Raw genomic sequence first — 16,369 nt, 5'->3', positions numbered from 1 at the left:
TTGGAAAGTTAATATATTTCAGATTTTCTGCTGGCATCTAAAGGCGTAACTTTTTGCAGGTTTGAGAGTTAGTAACTTAGGTTTAGTTGAAATGAGCATTTTGGTTTTGTAATCATTTTAAGAAATATTTAATATTGGGGGAAAGGGAAGATAAAGGAAAATGTCTGTTTTCGAAGTAAATTATATTCTTTGATGGCGCCATCATCAGTGGTCATCTAGAATGTGATCATCTTTATGTGTAACCATTTCATATAAGACTCATCCAGCAAAAACTCAGCAGTTCAGCTAGAGTTCAGTCTGTCTGTCTGGGGTAGTTGATGTAGGGAACACTGTTTTTTCCAAAGCTTTCCTGCAGAATTTGTGTTCTCCTAATGACATCCTAATCAATCATAAGTTTTGGTTTTAAAAAACCCCAACAACTCAAACCCCTATACTGTCTCTTGATGTGCAAGCTGGCTAAAAGGTGACTTTCCTGGCCCCTTGAAGACTTCCACAATTTTGACATCTTCCCTGCTGTGAAGGAGTAAGGAACAGATCTTCTGGGAGAGAGAGCCCTTTCCCAGAGCGGCCGATAGCTCGATGGTCAGGCCACCTCTTGAGGATGTGGAGGAACAAGTTGCCACCTCTCGTTTGCCTGACTTGGGCTGCAGATACCAATCTCGATCTTCTGCCTCTTCGGCAAGCAACTGAGTCACCAAGCTGGTGCCTCGTCCAGGAGACGTGCCTGTCTCCCCGCTTTGGTTTTCAAATCTCTCCCTCTTGGAGCGGAGGAGCCTTTCATCAAAAGCGGTCTATTCCCACGAAGAATTTGGGTTTTGATGAATCAACATTTTCTGATGAAAAATTTCCAACTAGTTCTGCTTGCAATGCATGGTCTGTGTGCGCTAATCTCTGCTAGCTTCAGAGAATAATTCAGAACAGATTTTTGACACGTCACAATCCTTGGCCAAGCGCGACAGACCTGTTTAAAGCATCAAGACGTGTCACACTTGATTTATGTTGTATCCTGGTGGTACCTTGATAGGTCTTTAATGGTCACCTTTGGATTCAACGGGTGAGCTAACAAGGGGAGCCTTTGTCCTACCAGCGTTTGCGTGCAGCTCCCATTAACATTACTCATTTTCTTAATTTGATACAGATTTTTTTCATTGAGTGTGCTAAATTCAGTTAAGCTGTAGACAGGCAGCATCTGGCAGTCGTAGCTGGAGCAGTTTAAGATGTTTCTGCCCCAGGGTGCCTGCCGCTGCCCCTGGGAGGGGGAGATTGGGGCTCCCCTCCCCTGCCCAGCGCCCGCTCCTGCTGGCTGAGGATGCCAGCATCTGCTTCAGTGTGAATTCATGTGTTTCAGGGCTGCCTTTCCACATCTGCCTGAGCTGACCTAACAGCTCATTGCTGCCAAAAAATGGGGGAGGTGCCACTCGCTGTCCCCTCTTCCCTGGCTCTGGCGTCGCCCCCCAGCCATGCTGCCCCATCCTCACCCCGCTGTGTCCCCAGACGGGCACCCGTGTGCTGCCTCTGGCACGTGCCTGTTGAATTCACTATCCCAGCAAAAATAAACTAATAAATAAAGTTTTTTTTTTTTCCCCTTCCCCCCCGGCCCCAGGTTTATTTTCAGCTGTTTTAGTGGACTCAGCTGCATGAGCACCTGAATTGGTTGCGGGTAGCTGATGAAAATGCTCAGTCAGAAATGCAGAGGGGAGGCAAAAATGGGGGTGAGAAGGTAGGAAAGGGGGTCCCTTCCAGGGGGAGCCATTTGTCTCAGGCACCCCACAAGTGGGCACCCTCAGCTTGACCCGGTGGGCTTGGCTGTCCCCACTCGAGGTGGGCTCAGCCTACTATGCCCTTCATCTGCTGGCATCTGGCACGGGATGGTGACAAACTGCGGGGATGGCACCGTCTTGCATCGCTGCAGCTGGATCAGCTGCAGCATGCCTGCCTGTGGCTCAGTGCTCTTGCACCCACCACGCAGAACGTGCAAACCCGCAACATAATGCTGGGGAGATCAGTGGCTCTAGGGTAAGGCCTCTTCAGTCATCCTTCCTGGGTGCAGGAGCGAGGTATGGGCTAATCACCAGGATAGATAGCCGTCTGCGGGATTTGCAAACGCATCCTCACCCACAGTGCCAGTCCACGGAATTAAAAAGGGACAGCTCTTTACTCTGAAGTCTGACACTTCTTGCCAGTATCTAGCAGATACTTCTCATTGTGTGAAATCACTCAGTAAACATTCCTGCCGCAGTCTGCAGAGAAAAGACTTTCCTCCTTCCATGAGAGTGTTTCTAGCAGCGTTATTTCCTCGCGGGACACAGCCTGAGCTGCTGCTCCTTTCCTCACCAAGTCATTTGTGGTTCTGTTACTTTTTGGCTGGGTGAAATTTTGCCCAGTGTGCATGCAGACTACATCGAGATGGTGGCACAGGGCTGCTTTCCGTAGCCACCTTGCCCGGCGTTTTCACCAGCAAGCGTTCCTCGCTGTGTGGTGTGCGGGGGATGCTCCTGCCCTTCAGCAGCTCTGTTTCTGAAGGTAAAGAGCCACTCTTCAATCATTCAGGGTTTCAAGAGGACTTCTAAAACTGCTCTTTCTCCTTAGATAGGTACTGAAGTGATGGCTGCACGGCTGGAGACTGGGGATAAATGGTTGCATGCTCTGATGGGCTTTGCAGCCAGTGGAAATCCTGTTGAATGAAAGTGTGGTTAGCAAGAATCTTGGAATCAAAGCAGCTAAAGCATTACCCCAAGAGGGTTTCTTTTGCAAGATGGGGAGTGTTGAGGTCTGGTTTTAGACAACAGTGTGGAAGACAAAATGCAATTTTTGTGCTATAAAATGTTTTAGAAGCAAAAGCTAGCTGACATTTGCTTTTCAGTCTGGTCCATATCAAAGGGCTGTAGCTTTTAAGGAATAATAAACCCTGTCTAGGGATTTATAATGCTGTCATTTTTTTTAGATTAAAACCTGCCCTCTGTTCAGCTCATTTATTTTTCTAAATGACGCATGATAACCAAGTCTCATGACAGTCAATGGGAGTTCAGCCGTTAATTTCAGTAGACATAGGGTATTTCCTGGTATAGTTTACCTGACATGCGATTATATTTATTTTAGATACAGAAATGTCCAGATATTTATGGAAGTGCCTGTTGCTCCAGCACTGAACAGATTTTTAGCCTCAGACACGACCTACTTAGCTGGGTAGAAGAGTAGAGAAGCGCAGTCCTGTGACTGTGGTCAGAAGTATCACTGCAGAAGTTTAGTTCCACCATATGCGCCCAGGGCAGTCTACGGCAGAACTGCTGTGCCTGCATTTAGCACAATTGATTCCTCACTTTCTATGTAATTTATGTAGGGCTAATTCAGTTCTGTGCAGCAGCGATAGTGTATATATAGATAGCGAGGGAAAATACACAATCACATTCGTTCTGCCAGCATCTGGCTCAATACCCATCGGCGCATCCTGTTAAAGGAGAGGAAATTGCCCCAAGAAATGAAAAACTCCAGATCGTTTTATTGTCAGTGCAGCTTTTTTTTTCAGCCGAGACTAATAGAAATACCTCAAAATGATGAAGTCTTGTCTTGGATGTTCTGTTCAAGATTTATGGACTATTTATCTAGATATAATTGTCTTGTGTGTAATTCGGGATCTCCTATTGAATTTTGAATGGCCATGTACTTTAACATTTACTTTTCTTGTTCTTCTTCTTGATCTTTGGCCGGAAGGAGCCAATACTACTGATTAAATATTTCTGACATTTGTTGAGTGAGATCACAGAGCTCAAAGTGTTTTCCAAGGTTGAATCCAGATCATCACGCCCATCTTTTGGATGGGAAACTTGTTTCACAGCGGGACGTGCGCAACTGAATAATGCAGGAGGCTAGGTATGGAGATAGGGACAGAAACCCAGTCCCTGCGTTCCAGCTCAGTTTTCTCTTTGCTAGATCAAAGCGCTTAGATCTAGCTATCTGCTTCAGAGTGAGTAGGAAGAAAAGGTTATTTTTGTATAGTCTGAGTCACTCATGCTAATTTATTTTTCATAATATGGCTTTCTTTTGTGGGGCTCTCTGTACCTGCTTAATGTTGCACTGTTTTTTTGTTCCAGAAATCAAACCTATCATTAGCTTGCTGCCGAACAGTTGAACTTGTACTTTGCTATTTGGTGCTTCAATTCGCAGTTCACAGCAAAAAAAAAGTGAAATCTCAGATAAAGGCATATATCCATCTACTTTTTGGCATCTTGTTACATGCAGATAAACAATAGCTGTTGATTTTTTGAGTTTGTGTTGGCTGGAATTGCGAAGGATTAGCTAATACTAAGAGTCAAGTGAATGTGTGCAGACCTGCGATTGCCGGTGCACTTTGGTGGTAAATTGGCTCCAGTTTGGACCAAGCTTCAAGGTTCAACTGTTCCCTCTTCTACACTCTTCATGTACACCATAGCTAAGGTCTGGCTTTTTCCTACATTCTGATTTAACTGAGTTGTGTTTATAAGTTTGCTGGCTCCCTTAATTAGTTCTGTGGGATTAGTTGCCGCTGTTAAAACACGTCCTGCAAGACCCAGGGGAAGCTGTGGTGTAGGTTTCGGGACAGTTCATTAAAAAAAGAAAGCTCTTTTGGGTGTACTGGGGCATCCATGTGTCTTCTTGTCTGCGTGTTTGGTTGCCACCTTTAACGGTCCCTGCTCTTTCCCCTTGCAGACTGTGACGCCATGGGAAACGCGGAGAGCCAGAGCGTGGAACACGCCTTCTACGGAGACAAGCACGCCAGCCTGGGCCGCAAGCACACTTCCCGCTCGCTTCGCCTCTCCAATAAAGCCTCTCGCCGGACTCGGCACGCTTCTTCCGGAAAAATTATCCACCGTAACTCAGAAGTGAGCACCCGCTCCAGCAGTACCCCCAGCATCCCCCAGTCCCTGGCAGAGAACGGCCTGGAGCCCTTCGGCCAGGAGGCCAACCTAGAGGACTTTGGAAGCCCCATCTGGGTGGACCGTGTGGACATGGGCCTGCGGCCCGTTTCCTACCACACCGACTCCTCTGTCACCCCCAGCGTGGACAGCAGCACTGTCCTCACCGCCGCCTCTGTCCAGAGCATGCCTGACTCGGAGGAAAGCAGGCTCGCGGGGGGGGGCCCGCCATTCCTGGCAGAGGGCGACGGGAGGTCACATCGATACACAGCCAACGGGATGAACTTCATGGAGACGGCCAGCTTCAAGAAGAAGCGCTCCAAATCAGCTGACATCTGGCGTGAGGACAGCTTGGAGTTTTCGCTTTCCGACCTCAGCCAGGAGCATTTAACAAGCAACGAGGAAATCCTGGGCTTGGCCGAGGAGAAGGATGCTGAGGCCACCCGTGGGGCAGAGGCCGGTGGCAGCCCCCAGCCGCTGGTCGCCTGCCAGCGCGCCAACTCTATGAGTGACTTGTATTCCCCCAAACCCCCGAGTGCTACCGTCAATGGCGGCCCGCGGAACGCCTTTGGAGGGTACTGCCGGAATTTAGTGTCTGACATCCCGGATATTGGGAGCCATAAGATGGCATCAGTTACCGCTGAGGATGCCCCTTCCTACAGTAATTACAATACGCTGCCCTGCAGGAAATCTCACTGCCTTTCCGAAGGGGCCACCAACCCACAAATCAGCCATAGCAACAGCATGCAAGGCAGAAGGGCGAAAACTACTCAGGTAAGGTAGTTTTCTTCTATGTAAAATGGAAGCGTATGGCATTTGCTAAGCTGTAGATAAAGATATTCGAGGCTCTTCCAGGCTCTCTTTTCCTTCAACACCCCCTTTCCAAGAAGAAGGCTGTATCCAGGGGAGAGCTGAACTAACCGATCTCCAGAGCTGCCTTGATCCCATCACTGCTCCCTTCCTTATCTGCAGCTCTGCTTGGGCCTCTTCCACTCTTCACTGCCTCTGGAAAAGATAAATCTGCATTTGCCAGCTAAAGATTTTCCTGCGTGTTTTGCAGTGCTGATGGTGCCTTTTTTCCCAGGGTAGCTGCCAAAACCGATCACTCCACTCAGGGAGCTCGCGCGCGTTGGTTGTGTGTCCCCTCTCTGCCCTCCCTGCCCTGTCGCGCTCCCCTGCCTGCACATGTGCAAGCACTCCTCGGCTCTCATGGCTGGAAGCAAAGGAGAAACCTGCAAGTGTTTCCACTCCCCTCCATTGTAAACACTCGCTGGGCTGAAATTTCACTCTTCTAATTGGCTGACGTTCACATTTGTGCAAAACATCATCCAGAAACAGTGCTGTCCCCTTGCAGGAGACTGCCAGTCCTGCAAGCTGCGGTGCTTACCCGCTCTAAACTGAAAAATGGTGGGGGATGTAGATGTATGGAGAAGATGCTGCTTCTGCTAGCCAGGGAGGACGTCATACCCTTCATCCTCCATCCTTTTAACAGGCAGCACAGAGTCAAGACGAGCTTTTCTGTTTGGTGTCCCTCCTGCGCTCCAAACACCAGCCCTGTGACCTTTGTTTTGACGGCTGCTGTTGGTCTTTATTATGTTTTGCCCTGCTTTTCTTGGACCTGTTCTGCCTGATTGAGTTACACAGCACCGCCTTGCACTGCAAACAGCAATTCTGCTTACAGTAAGTGGCAGACTACTCTTGCGGGGGGAAAAGGAGCTACAAATCCTGCCCACCTGTACAAGCTGCGTGTGGCATACACGTTGCAGGCATATTGCGCTCAGTTTAAGTTCATTTGGCTGGCTTGCTGGACTTTCTCAGAGCAGTGGTCCAGATGCCTAATGGAAGAAGCTGGCTGTGGCGTTTTTTACATACACTATTTTCTAGCTGTGGGCACTGGCTCAGAAACATGGCTGGGGGACACAGACAGAACAGTCTGACGGCGCAGGTCAGAGCTGTGCACCAGATTGCATGCTTCAGCGGCTCCCCTGATTTTATTGCATGGTTTCTCCTACATATGCCAGCATACACACATCGCGCTGCGTGACCCAGAAAAAGAAAAAAGCGGCACGTTGCATCAAGGTTGGAGGCTGGCAGGCTTGCGTCCTGCTGCCGGGCTGAGCTGTTGGCAGGACACCAGTGTTAGAGATACCAGGCTGGGCAGCGTGAGTCAGGCAGGTTGCAGCGTGCCACAGAGGAGGTGTGGGGCTGCAGAAGTGTGGAGGGTTGTTGGAGGGTGAGAGGAGCGTGTCCCCCGCCGACAGCTGGCACTGACTTGTGAGAGCTGATGGGAAGGGGTTGCTGAGTGACTTACCGGCTGTGCTTGATCTGTGGAGATACGCTGCTTCTAAATATAAAAATGACATGCTAAAACAGATGCTGCAGCGTCCCACAACAGCAGCTTTGTACTTCAAAATCAGCTCTTTATTTTTGGGGGTATTTTTATGGTGCAAGCGCAGAAACCCTTTGGTGCTCCATCAAGGCAGTGCAGGATAAAAAGCAAGAGAACAATAACAACAACCAAAAAAAAGGATGTTATTTGGCAGCCTTGCATGTAACAGCTTTCATGAAGATTGTTAGGTGCAACTGCTGCCTCCAGCCCTCTTTCAAGTGTATTTAAGAAAAAGAGAGCAGTATCGCTGGGGAACAGCAAAGCATTTGTTTTTCTTCTTGGTGCCTATCTTGGCATTAAGAAGATTCCTCTGAGGCACTTAGTGAAAGTCACGAATTTGCGAAGCATTTTGCGAGGCCTCAGCTATACCCAGGGAAATCACTTTGTGAGGCTGGTTTCACTAGATGTATCTCCTGAGCTTGGAGACGGTGGCTATAAGGAGTCTCAGCAGTGATTATTACCACGTATATAAATTCAACAAAATTAAAGCTTTGGAAAGGTCAAAATTCCTTCCAAGTCTTTAATCCTAGCAGCATACAGTAAATAAAGATACTTGTCAGCAATGAAGTCATGTTAGCCCAAGCCTACCTTTAGCAAGCTTAGGGAAATGACTATCATTATGTGTTTGATAGATAGAGTGAAAAGGAAGGCCAAATTTGCACGCAAAGTAAAAGGACTAGTTCCTTAGTGAACCTGATTAGGTGGCTTTGGATGGGGTGAGAGGAGGGAAACTACCAATCTGTCTCCGTACCAGGTGCCCAGACCAACAATACCTCAGCACTTTGCTGATCTTTACTCGACACCCCTGGTGTGAAATAGAGCGTGGTGGTTACCCTGCCTGAGACAGTGGAAACTGAGATGTAGAGCTGATGGATGGCCTTGCTGCTTTGCTCCTTGGCACTGTGTTGGCCTGTGCCAGCCGGTACTTGGTCACAGTTTAGGGAATTTTGTTTCCCTCTGCCCTTCCCAGTCTTTCAACAATTTCTCAATGGACTTCACACTCTTGATGGCCACCTTGAGCATTGTCCCAGAGCCTGCCGTATGTGTCCTCATGCTGTAAAACGTTTCATGCTATAAAAACAATTTAGTGGACTGAGGGAAAACTTTCATGTTTTTTTCTAGCCTTTTGAACTGCCTCCCCCCATCCCAATCCCGCAAAATAATAGTTATGTCTTAGGGCCACAGGGGCACCACACAAAGGTGACCCAGGGCCAAGTGTAATACAGTGTTGGACACAGTTTTCCCTCTTGACCTCCAGGCCAGTGACCTGTCACTGTCCCTGTGTTATTTAACAGTGCAGAGGTAGCTCCTTGTTCCAAGTCACCTAATTGAACCTTATAGCCAGGAGTGAGGTTTCTGCCCAGATCGCTGTTGCGCATCCTCGCAAGAATTTGGGTTTGTATTTGCCAGTGCGGTTTTTTCAGTTTTTGGGAAGTTGTAGCTGGGATATTTGCATGATTTTTCAGTCTCACCTGCCCTCATGCTAGAAATACTGAAAGATCCTGATGGCCACTTGTAGGTAGCTTTTGACTAGTCTAGTTCCCAAAGGGGTCCCTGAAAGCAGGAGAGGCCAAGCGCAGGGTAAGTCTGAGACCATGGCAATGGGTTTGTGCCCTTGTGTTTGGTTCCTGAATCCAGCCACTGTTACATGCATGTTCAACTATACATACATCATCGTATTTTCTGTATAGGCTACATTTATTAGAACTTGTCAGCAGCTGTAATTTTTGTGGTGTGCTGACCACTGCTACTAGGAAAACGCATCCTTGAATGTATCACAGAAAGGAGATGACGGAATCACAGCTGTACGTGTTTTGTTATACTGCCTTATCCATGGGTTCTTTACAAGTACGTGGTTTACATTAAAGAAAAAAAAAGAAAAGAAAATCTCTCCCTTCCAAATTTAAACCTTAAATTGAACTGTGGGAGTCACTTTCCACTAATTGAGAAGGAGAGCTTTTTAATACTGGAGAGACAATTATATTCAATATGCACAAGCGATTAATACTCACAGGGTGGCTTTGGGGCACCCACGCAGCAGTTCTGTTTTTCGTAACATTTTAACATTAAAGGTTCAGATCTGCTGAAGTGAGACTTCCCAGAGAGCTCTGCTGGGATCCTGTTCGGCTTTTGGAGCTGACTTGTTGTAGGTGGAAAAAGCTTAATTGGCTGACATTTTCACCCATTTTTGTTTGAAGGGAGACAAGCTCCGGTTGGATACAGCTTGTTCTGACTGTGGGTTGTGAGATCGTCAGGATCCTACAGCCTTGGGGTTGTTGGGATCCAGATTTTGTGAAATGGCCCTGTTGTATCCTGCTTCCAGCTAAACATCTGCCTGCAGGAGACTCCCTCATCTTCCTCCTCCTCCTGGTAGATGTTCAGAGACAAATGTAACCACATGCTCCCCTGCTGTGATGAGCCCTTACCGAAGTTTCAGGAGGGGAATTAGGGAATGGAAACCTTGAGATACGGTTTTGTGCCACTTCCAAGCCTGTCTTGCCACTTCTTTATTCCACGTTCCCCCGCTGTGGATAATTTCTGACTGCTCTTTTCTCTAGACCATCAAATGGGGGGATAGGGCATGAACCTCTTTTGACATTTCAAACTCCGCTACAAGGGTAGTTAGGTGAAGACATCCTGCACGTACAGCAGATATTCTGGTCATGCAGCAAAATCTGCTTGCCAGGCCATGGTGCCAGCAGCATGTCTGTTCATAGGTGTCTGCGCCGGATCGGCCTGAGCCAGCCCTACCTGATGCTGGCTCCGGCCCTGCAGGTCCCGCTCCTCCCGCTCTGGTTTTCATGATGGTCAAGATGGTGATGGCAGTGGCCACCAAAGCTGGAGACCTCCATGAGCTTCCAGTGCTGGTATTTGCTTTGTAGAGAAGGCATGAGGAGCAGTCCCCAGGAGGTGTGAAGCTATGTGGGTGGACTGTCTTTTCTGGGGGAGCGACGGTGTTTTACAAGCAGTATTCAGAGCATGGTGTGACTCCTGTGTGCATTAAAATCCAAGGAGACGCAATGGCCAAAGCGTTTCCACATGGTCAACCACTCATGTACGAGAAGGGTGACTCGTTCTTCTCTGAGCTTTATAGCCCAGCCTGTGATTTCTCCTGGAAAGCTCAATTCCAACATGAGCGTTACAATGGTGCAGTCCAGGTTTTTTATGTAACTTTTGAGAAGGAGCAGCAAGAAGATGTCCTCAACTCTGCAGGGAAAGGAAAGTTTTTTTACAGCGTCTTCAGTCCAGTGTTTGTTGTGAAGCTGAGCAGAGAGAGAGTGAACAAACTTCCTGCCCGACTGACTTGGAAACTGCGCCTCCTTCAGCGCCAGCCCCAGACTATGTCCTTGGCGTGTTAAATCCCCTTTTGTCTGATTTTCAAGTTTATTACTATTTTTAGGCCTCTGTAGGTAGCATGAAGGAATTTGGGATCTCAAGCCTTAAGAAAAAAATCCTATATAAAAAAATTTTATGGAATATGCAGGGGATGAAACCAAGGTTTTTGTGGGAATTAGATCAGGACATACACAGAAACTAGTCTAAAAATACAGAGTATCTTTCCAGTTGATACTATTTTTTTACCATCTCAGGGAATTTTGTAACAGGTTATAGTATTTCATTATGTTCTGTAGGATGGCTAAACTCCAGAGTGCTGATACTTGTTTTTAAGTTGAGTAAAACTTTTTCACAAATGCTTCTGTGGCATAGAGGATATAACCTCAAAATGTAAAAGGACCCCATTGGGTCAGTCACATGAAAGCACCATCCGGCCCAGAACCTTGTTCCCGAAATATCAGGTGCTCAGGAAAAGAAAGAAACGGGGAGAGTACGGGGTGAACTTTCCTTGAGGGCATTCTTCCTGATCCCAGAAAATTAGTGATTTTTGAGTCTTCCTGAGCGAGGAATGCATCCAAGAGTGTTGGGTTGACCTGTCCCCCGTGAATTCTCTTTTCTGAAATAATTTTCTCCTTCTGGCTTCCACTGTGTCCTGTTCACTCTCTACATAATAACACTTGTGACCTTACAGCCTGCTCTTATAGCCCTCCTTAGTCATCGCTTTTCCAGGCAGAGTATCTTCAGCAGCTGAAGCTCTGCTCCTATTTAAGTAATTCTGTACATCTCGGTCTGTAGACTGGAAAACATAGTGATTTTCAACCTAAATTGAAATCTGAAAATTTCAAACCTAAAATCTGATTCTTAATCAGATTGACCCTGACCTTTAATGTTAGTCGTTTGACTCCAGAGGGAATCGAGGAAAGAAATAAGGACAAAATTGTATATCATTAAATTATAATTAATGACACATAGTTTAGTAAGTACCTAAAAGTAAGATCATACTGGTTTTCTGCTGTAGTGTGCACCTCACTGATTCGAGCGCCTGTTCATGCAGTCCCGTAGTGCCTTTCAGACGGAGGTTGTTCCCAAGGTCTCGGATATAGCCTGAGCCGCATTCTGAATCTCCAGAAGCTGGAGATCCTCGAGTCGGATGGTCTGGCTCGGATGACTCAAAGGGCTGAATCCCAATGGAGAGCACCAATCACTTTGCTGAGCCTCCAGGCAAACAACCCTATTAAAACCAAACATCTCTGTTTTCAGCTACAGGGGACCAAGTTAAAGGAAGGGGTGGAAATGGGCTGGGGGGGGAGGGGGTAACCACTCATTTTGGTGGCAGCCCAAGCTGGCACCAGTGTAAACTGCTTGTGAATCCACATCTTGGGTCCTGCTGGCTGCTGGTGAGCAGCCAGTGTGGCAGTTCTCAGTGGGTCTGAATGACCAGACCTGTTTAATGGCTAGACCGAATGAGCTGTTTATAGCCTGGCTAACTGGAAGTGGATTCAGCATGAGCCTGGAGGAAAGCTTGAGTAGAGGGCTTCAGACCCAAACTCAGAGGTCTTCTCTGCTCTGTCACCAGGCTGCCCTTCCCAGATGGCTGAGATTAGATCAGGTATTGCCTATTCAGGATATTTCAAAGCAAATAGCAGTCACTCCCTTTGGAGCACACAACTCTGCCCCAATATTGTCAAGGAAAGGAGCATGTGAAAATGAGTGTTTTGGTCTTCGCTGGCAAATATTTTGATACTCTTTCGAAGACCTTAATTTGTTTTTGTTCCCTCGCTCTTGGTCTGAAGCCAATGGAAAGCAAATCAACAGTCCTGATATCTGATCTAGCTCCATTCAGGCATGTTTTTTTAAACAGTAGGACTTTGTCATTTATACATCTGAAGTGCTTGTACCATTGGCAATAATTGTGTTCTCTGTAAAGCTCTATACACTGCATGTTTTTAGTTTCAAGTACTTTCCACTTAAAAATCACAGACAGGTTGCCCCAGCTGCTTGTTTGCTGGGCTGTGTTTACTTAGATGGATGCAATTTGCAGTAGTGATCCTTTCCAGTGCAGTGCTCTATTGAAACGTTTCTTTTCAGAGAGCTTCAGCGTGTGATCCTGTGACTAGTCATCATCCCAGATGGCAGACATTTCCCTGCTCCCTTAAGTTAGGTGATTGTTCAGGTGAAAACCTCCCAGATGGTATGTTTTGATTTCAAGCTGCTGTTCTAACAGCTTTCCCACTTTCCCACTTCTACCCCCTCTGTTACATTTCTCAAGAAGAATTGCCTCTTCTGGGCACCAAGCGAACAAAAAGTAACCTAACCCTGTATTTTACTTCCAGGATTTTGGTTAGGCATGTTGCCATTTGTTTAACTCGAGCACAGTTAGGCTGCTTGCGTTAGTTTATGGTTAGCTCAATCCCTCTAGAAACTTTCTTCATCTGGGTGGTCCATTGGGATGAAAGCAAGGTAAGTTTTGGGGGGTCCTCAGCATATCATTTGGGAACAGAGGAATTAAACACTGCAACACTCAAGAACTGAGACTTCCTTTCACTTCTGGGGATGGAAAGCAGGCGTCCACCCCAGCTCTGTGCAGGTGTCGGAAGCTGTGTGCAGGGCCCACAGCGCAAAAGGCTTTACTGGATTATGGGTTGATTCTTGTTCATGGTATTATGTCCTTTAGCAGCCCTCAAAAGTTAGTGCTAAAGCCAGGGACGAGCGGGTGTGCTCAGGTCCCATGGTGGTGCTTCATGCTGTTTCCTGCTAAGGGCCCTGTCGTCCTGTATGCGTTCTCTCACAGGCTTGGATTTCTCTTATATTATTAAAAAGCAAAATCAAAACATCCTCCCCCTTCCCTTTACCTCATACTTTAGCTTTTAGGGAGGCAAAACTAGCTTTCTGAATATGAACAGGGTGCAAACTGATGCCACAACTGTCCCGAGTCAGTGAAGAGCTCCGCACAGTACCTTGGAGAGAAGGGTAAAGCTGCCCCATGTATTTCGCTGCAGCTTTATGGGGGACAGTTTTGTTTTCAACATTTTCTATCTCACAGTTGACAGGTCCTCCAGGGCTGTACTTTCCTGACTGCTGCAGGAGTCCCTGTGGGTCCATAATTTGCCTTTAAGGCATCTAAGTCAGCTAAGAAAACAAGGATCCTTGGGGAAGCATGATGGTCTACAGAGATGATCTTTCTGGAAGGGCCCAAATACTAGCTGGAAAATGTCTGGTGAGTCAGGGAACAAAAAATGTTCCCAACCCCTGTGTTAGAGGCACCAAGCTAACGTGATGGCTTAACATGGAGCGAAGAAGCTGTGTGTAATACTGAGGTAACAGCCATATATGTCAGTCAGAGTTGCCTGCAAAGGAAACGGGGTTGATGGGTGCTTAATACATTGGTGTTTGCTACCTGCCTGTCTCACAGGAGCAAAGCGGATGCACACCTCCTTCCCATATTCGAGCATCTTCTGGGTGCCTGGCACCCAGTGCCTTGTCTGTCTTTCCAAGGTGCCAAATTACACTGTACAGCATTCACAAAGACAAGTTCACAAAGGAATTCTGGAACCAAAATCCATTGAAATCCATGCCTTCAGACTTTCCCAGGGATTATTGCCCAGAAACCTGTGACTGTGATTCATCCTTTCATAATAAGAGTGAAGCTTACTGCTAGGAGAAATATCTAGAGGTCTGGACTAGTACCTTTTTTGTTGAGAGTAAATTTGATCTCAGAGAACCATGGCCAAAACCTACTTGCTTGTTAAACCACTCTGAGCAGTTTTAATAACACATATAAGGGTTTGGTTTTTTTTTAATTTCGACTCTTTCAGACATCTGAAGAACTGTTGCACCAGTGCAGTGAGTGCACAGAAGTAGGAACCAAAGCTGCTTGTACGTATCAGTATCCGATCTCTTTGAATTCCCAGAGGTAACAAACCCAGCATCTCAGTCTGGTATTCACATACAAATTGCAATTGGCTTGTAACTGTACCTCACTGAACTTGGGAGCCCTCCTAGGAGGTGTAAACAAGACCCAAGCAATCCAACAGAAAACTGCAGTTGGTCCATGTTGGTTTGTGGCTGTCAGTTTAGTTCTGCAAAGCCTGCTGTAAATCCAGGGCATCCTGGCTAGTTCTCATATAGTACTGTCCTGTTGTATGCAGGCCTGTAGATATCTTCAAAACCTTTCGTATCAACTCCCAGCATCTGGTTGAGGGGCTTTGTTCGTTGCTGCAGTGGCAGATCTTCATGTCATTATTATAATCCCTCTGACTTTATAGTGAGTTATGTGGACATGATTCAGTATGTTTGTAACAGTCTTCAAAACTGTATTCCTCCCAGACAGAACGAACTACAGAGTAGCTTTTGTGTTTCTCCATTGCAGGTTTAAAACCGTTTCTCCCACTCAGGTTTCAATTGCAATTTATGCTTTATCTTTGCTTCTTGGAATGTTTTGGCTCTTTTCAAGACAGGTAAGTCTTCTAATGCATTCATTGTCAGGTGTTAAAGTTACTCTGGAGAAAGGATTTCATTTTGATTTGGAGCAAGTTGTACCTTAACAGACCACCTTGACCATCAAATGATGGTAGAGTCAGTACTGAAAAGAAAGGAAAACCACTTATCAGGCCAATCTTTTTCTACACAGGAGCTTCAAAGAGACACCAGGCACATAAAAGCATGCAAACCATGAGGCTGCTTACCCATTTACTTTAAATGTATTCCGTGGTGCTTGCCTAACTAGCAACCAGACAGGTTATGTGCAATTTCAGGATGTTGCTGAATGTGAACACCATATTGCTCTATTGCTAAACAGGACGGGGAACAGAGGATTTGTGTTCTCTTGGAGGGAGCCCCTTCCAAGGAAAAAACCCACTCAGTTGCCTTTTACTAATGAGTAATTTGAATCTAATGGTTAATTTAGAAAGAAGGATTATCCGCATAAGGAACTGTTTACATTAGGGAAGTAAGAGTTTTCCTACTAAATCAGTCCCATGTGCCTAAAGTACCCATGAATCACTGCTGTCAGTCAAGCAGGAGAAAGTGATTCACCAAGCCATTTTAATAGTGTCTGTAACAGTGGTGTTGGTGGGAAGGTTGGTAAGTGCATCATTATTGCAAGCACTCTGAAGGTGTCCAGTCATGAGCTGGAGAGTTGGGCAAGGCTTATCCCATCCAGTGGTCTCTTGCTAGCGGAGGCCAGTACCAAATGTGTTCAACAAGGGGACAAGGACACTTGGAACCTGCCCCAAAACTTTTTGCCTGATCCTTGCTAGCTGAAGGTAGACATTTTTTTCTAAAGCAAAAGGGTTTTTTCTGTGTATCTTCTAAATCTAGCAAGAATTTTTTAACAAACGTGGCTACAGCGGACATACAGAGGTATGAGTATCACGTGAGTATGCGAAAGCTACAGCACCAAGTACATTAGCTTGATGTAGCTTGTATTACAGTTTTATTCCCCATTGGCTTGCTTTGCATGAAACTCAGTGTTCATGTGAGGAAAAACCATATATTTAAGTGGGTTGCTAATACTTTCACTAATATTTTACCCAATTGCTTCCTCAGTTAAATTGCTCTCTGCATTTGATGGGGCTGTGATAATTCCACTTCATTACGCTCGAATGCTATTAGGGCTGTTGTAGCTGTCCTGGCACGTGACCTGCGTGCTGGGCCTCGCTGCGTTCTTGTTGGTAACAACGGCACCATTCAGTCCGTCTCTGATTTCTAATTCTGTGGCGCATCTCTCTGGCGTAGGGCATTCCACCTTTCC

At 46.5% G+C, this 16,369-nt stretch overlaps 1 protein-coding gene across 1 annotated transcript in view; it reads left to right on the top strand.

The window, feature by feature from the left end:
• Positions 1-4,697: 4,697 nt before the first annotated feature.
• LOC104083658 (T-lymphoma invasion and metastasis-inducing protein 1-like) overlaps positions 4,698-16,369 on the top strand; it is a gene marked incomplete at its 3' end in the record, with an annotated part of 41,006 nt that continues 29,334 nt past the window's right edge. The window contains exon 1 of the mRNA XM_009587205.1: positions 4,698-5,666. Within this exon, the coding sequence (XP_009585500.1) occupies positions 4,698-5,666 (969 nt within the window). The remainder of the gene's footprint in view (positions 5,667-16,369) is intronic.

Source organism: Fulmarus glacialis, unplaced genomic scaffold, assembly GCF_000690835.1.
Source record: "Fulmarus glacialis isolate BGI_N327 unplaced genomic scaffold, ASM69083v1 scaffold34571, whole genome shotgun sequence".
Lineage (NCBI taxonomy): Eukaryota > Metazoa > Chordata > Aves > Procellariiformes > Procellariidae > Fulmarus > Fulmarus glacialis.
Note: the sequence above shows the minus strand (reverse complement) of the source record. Positions and strands in the feature narration are given on the sequence as shown.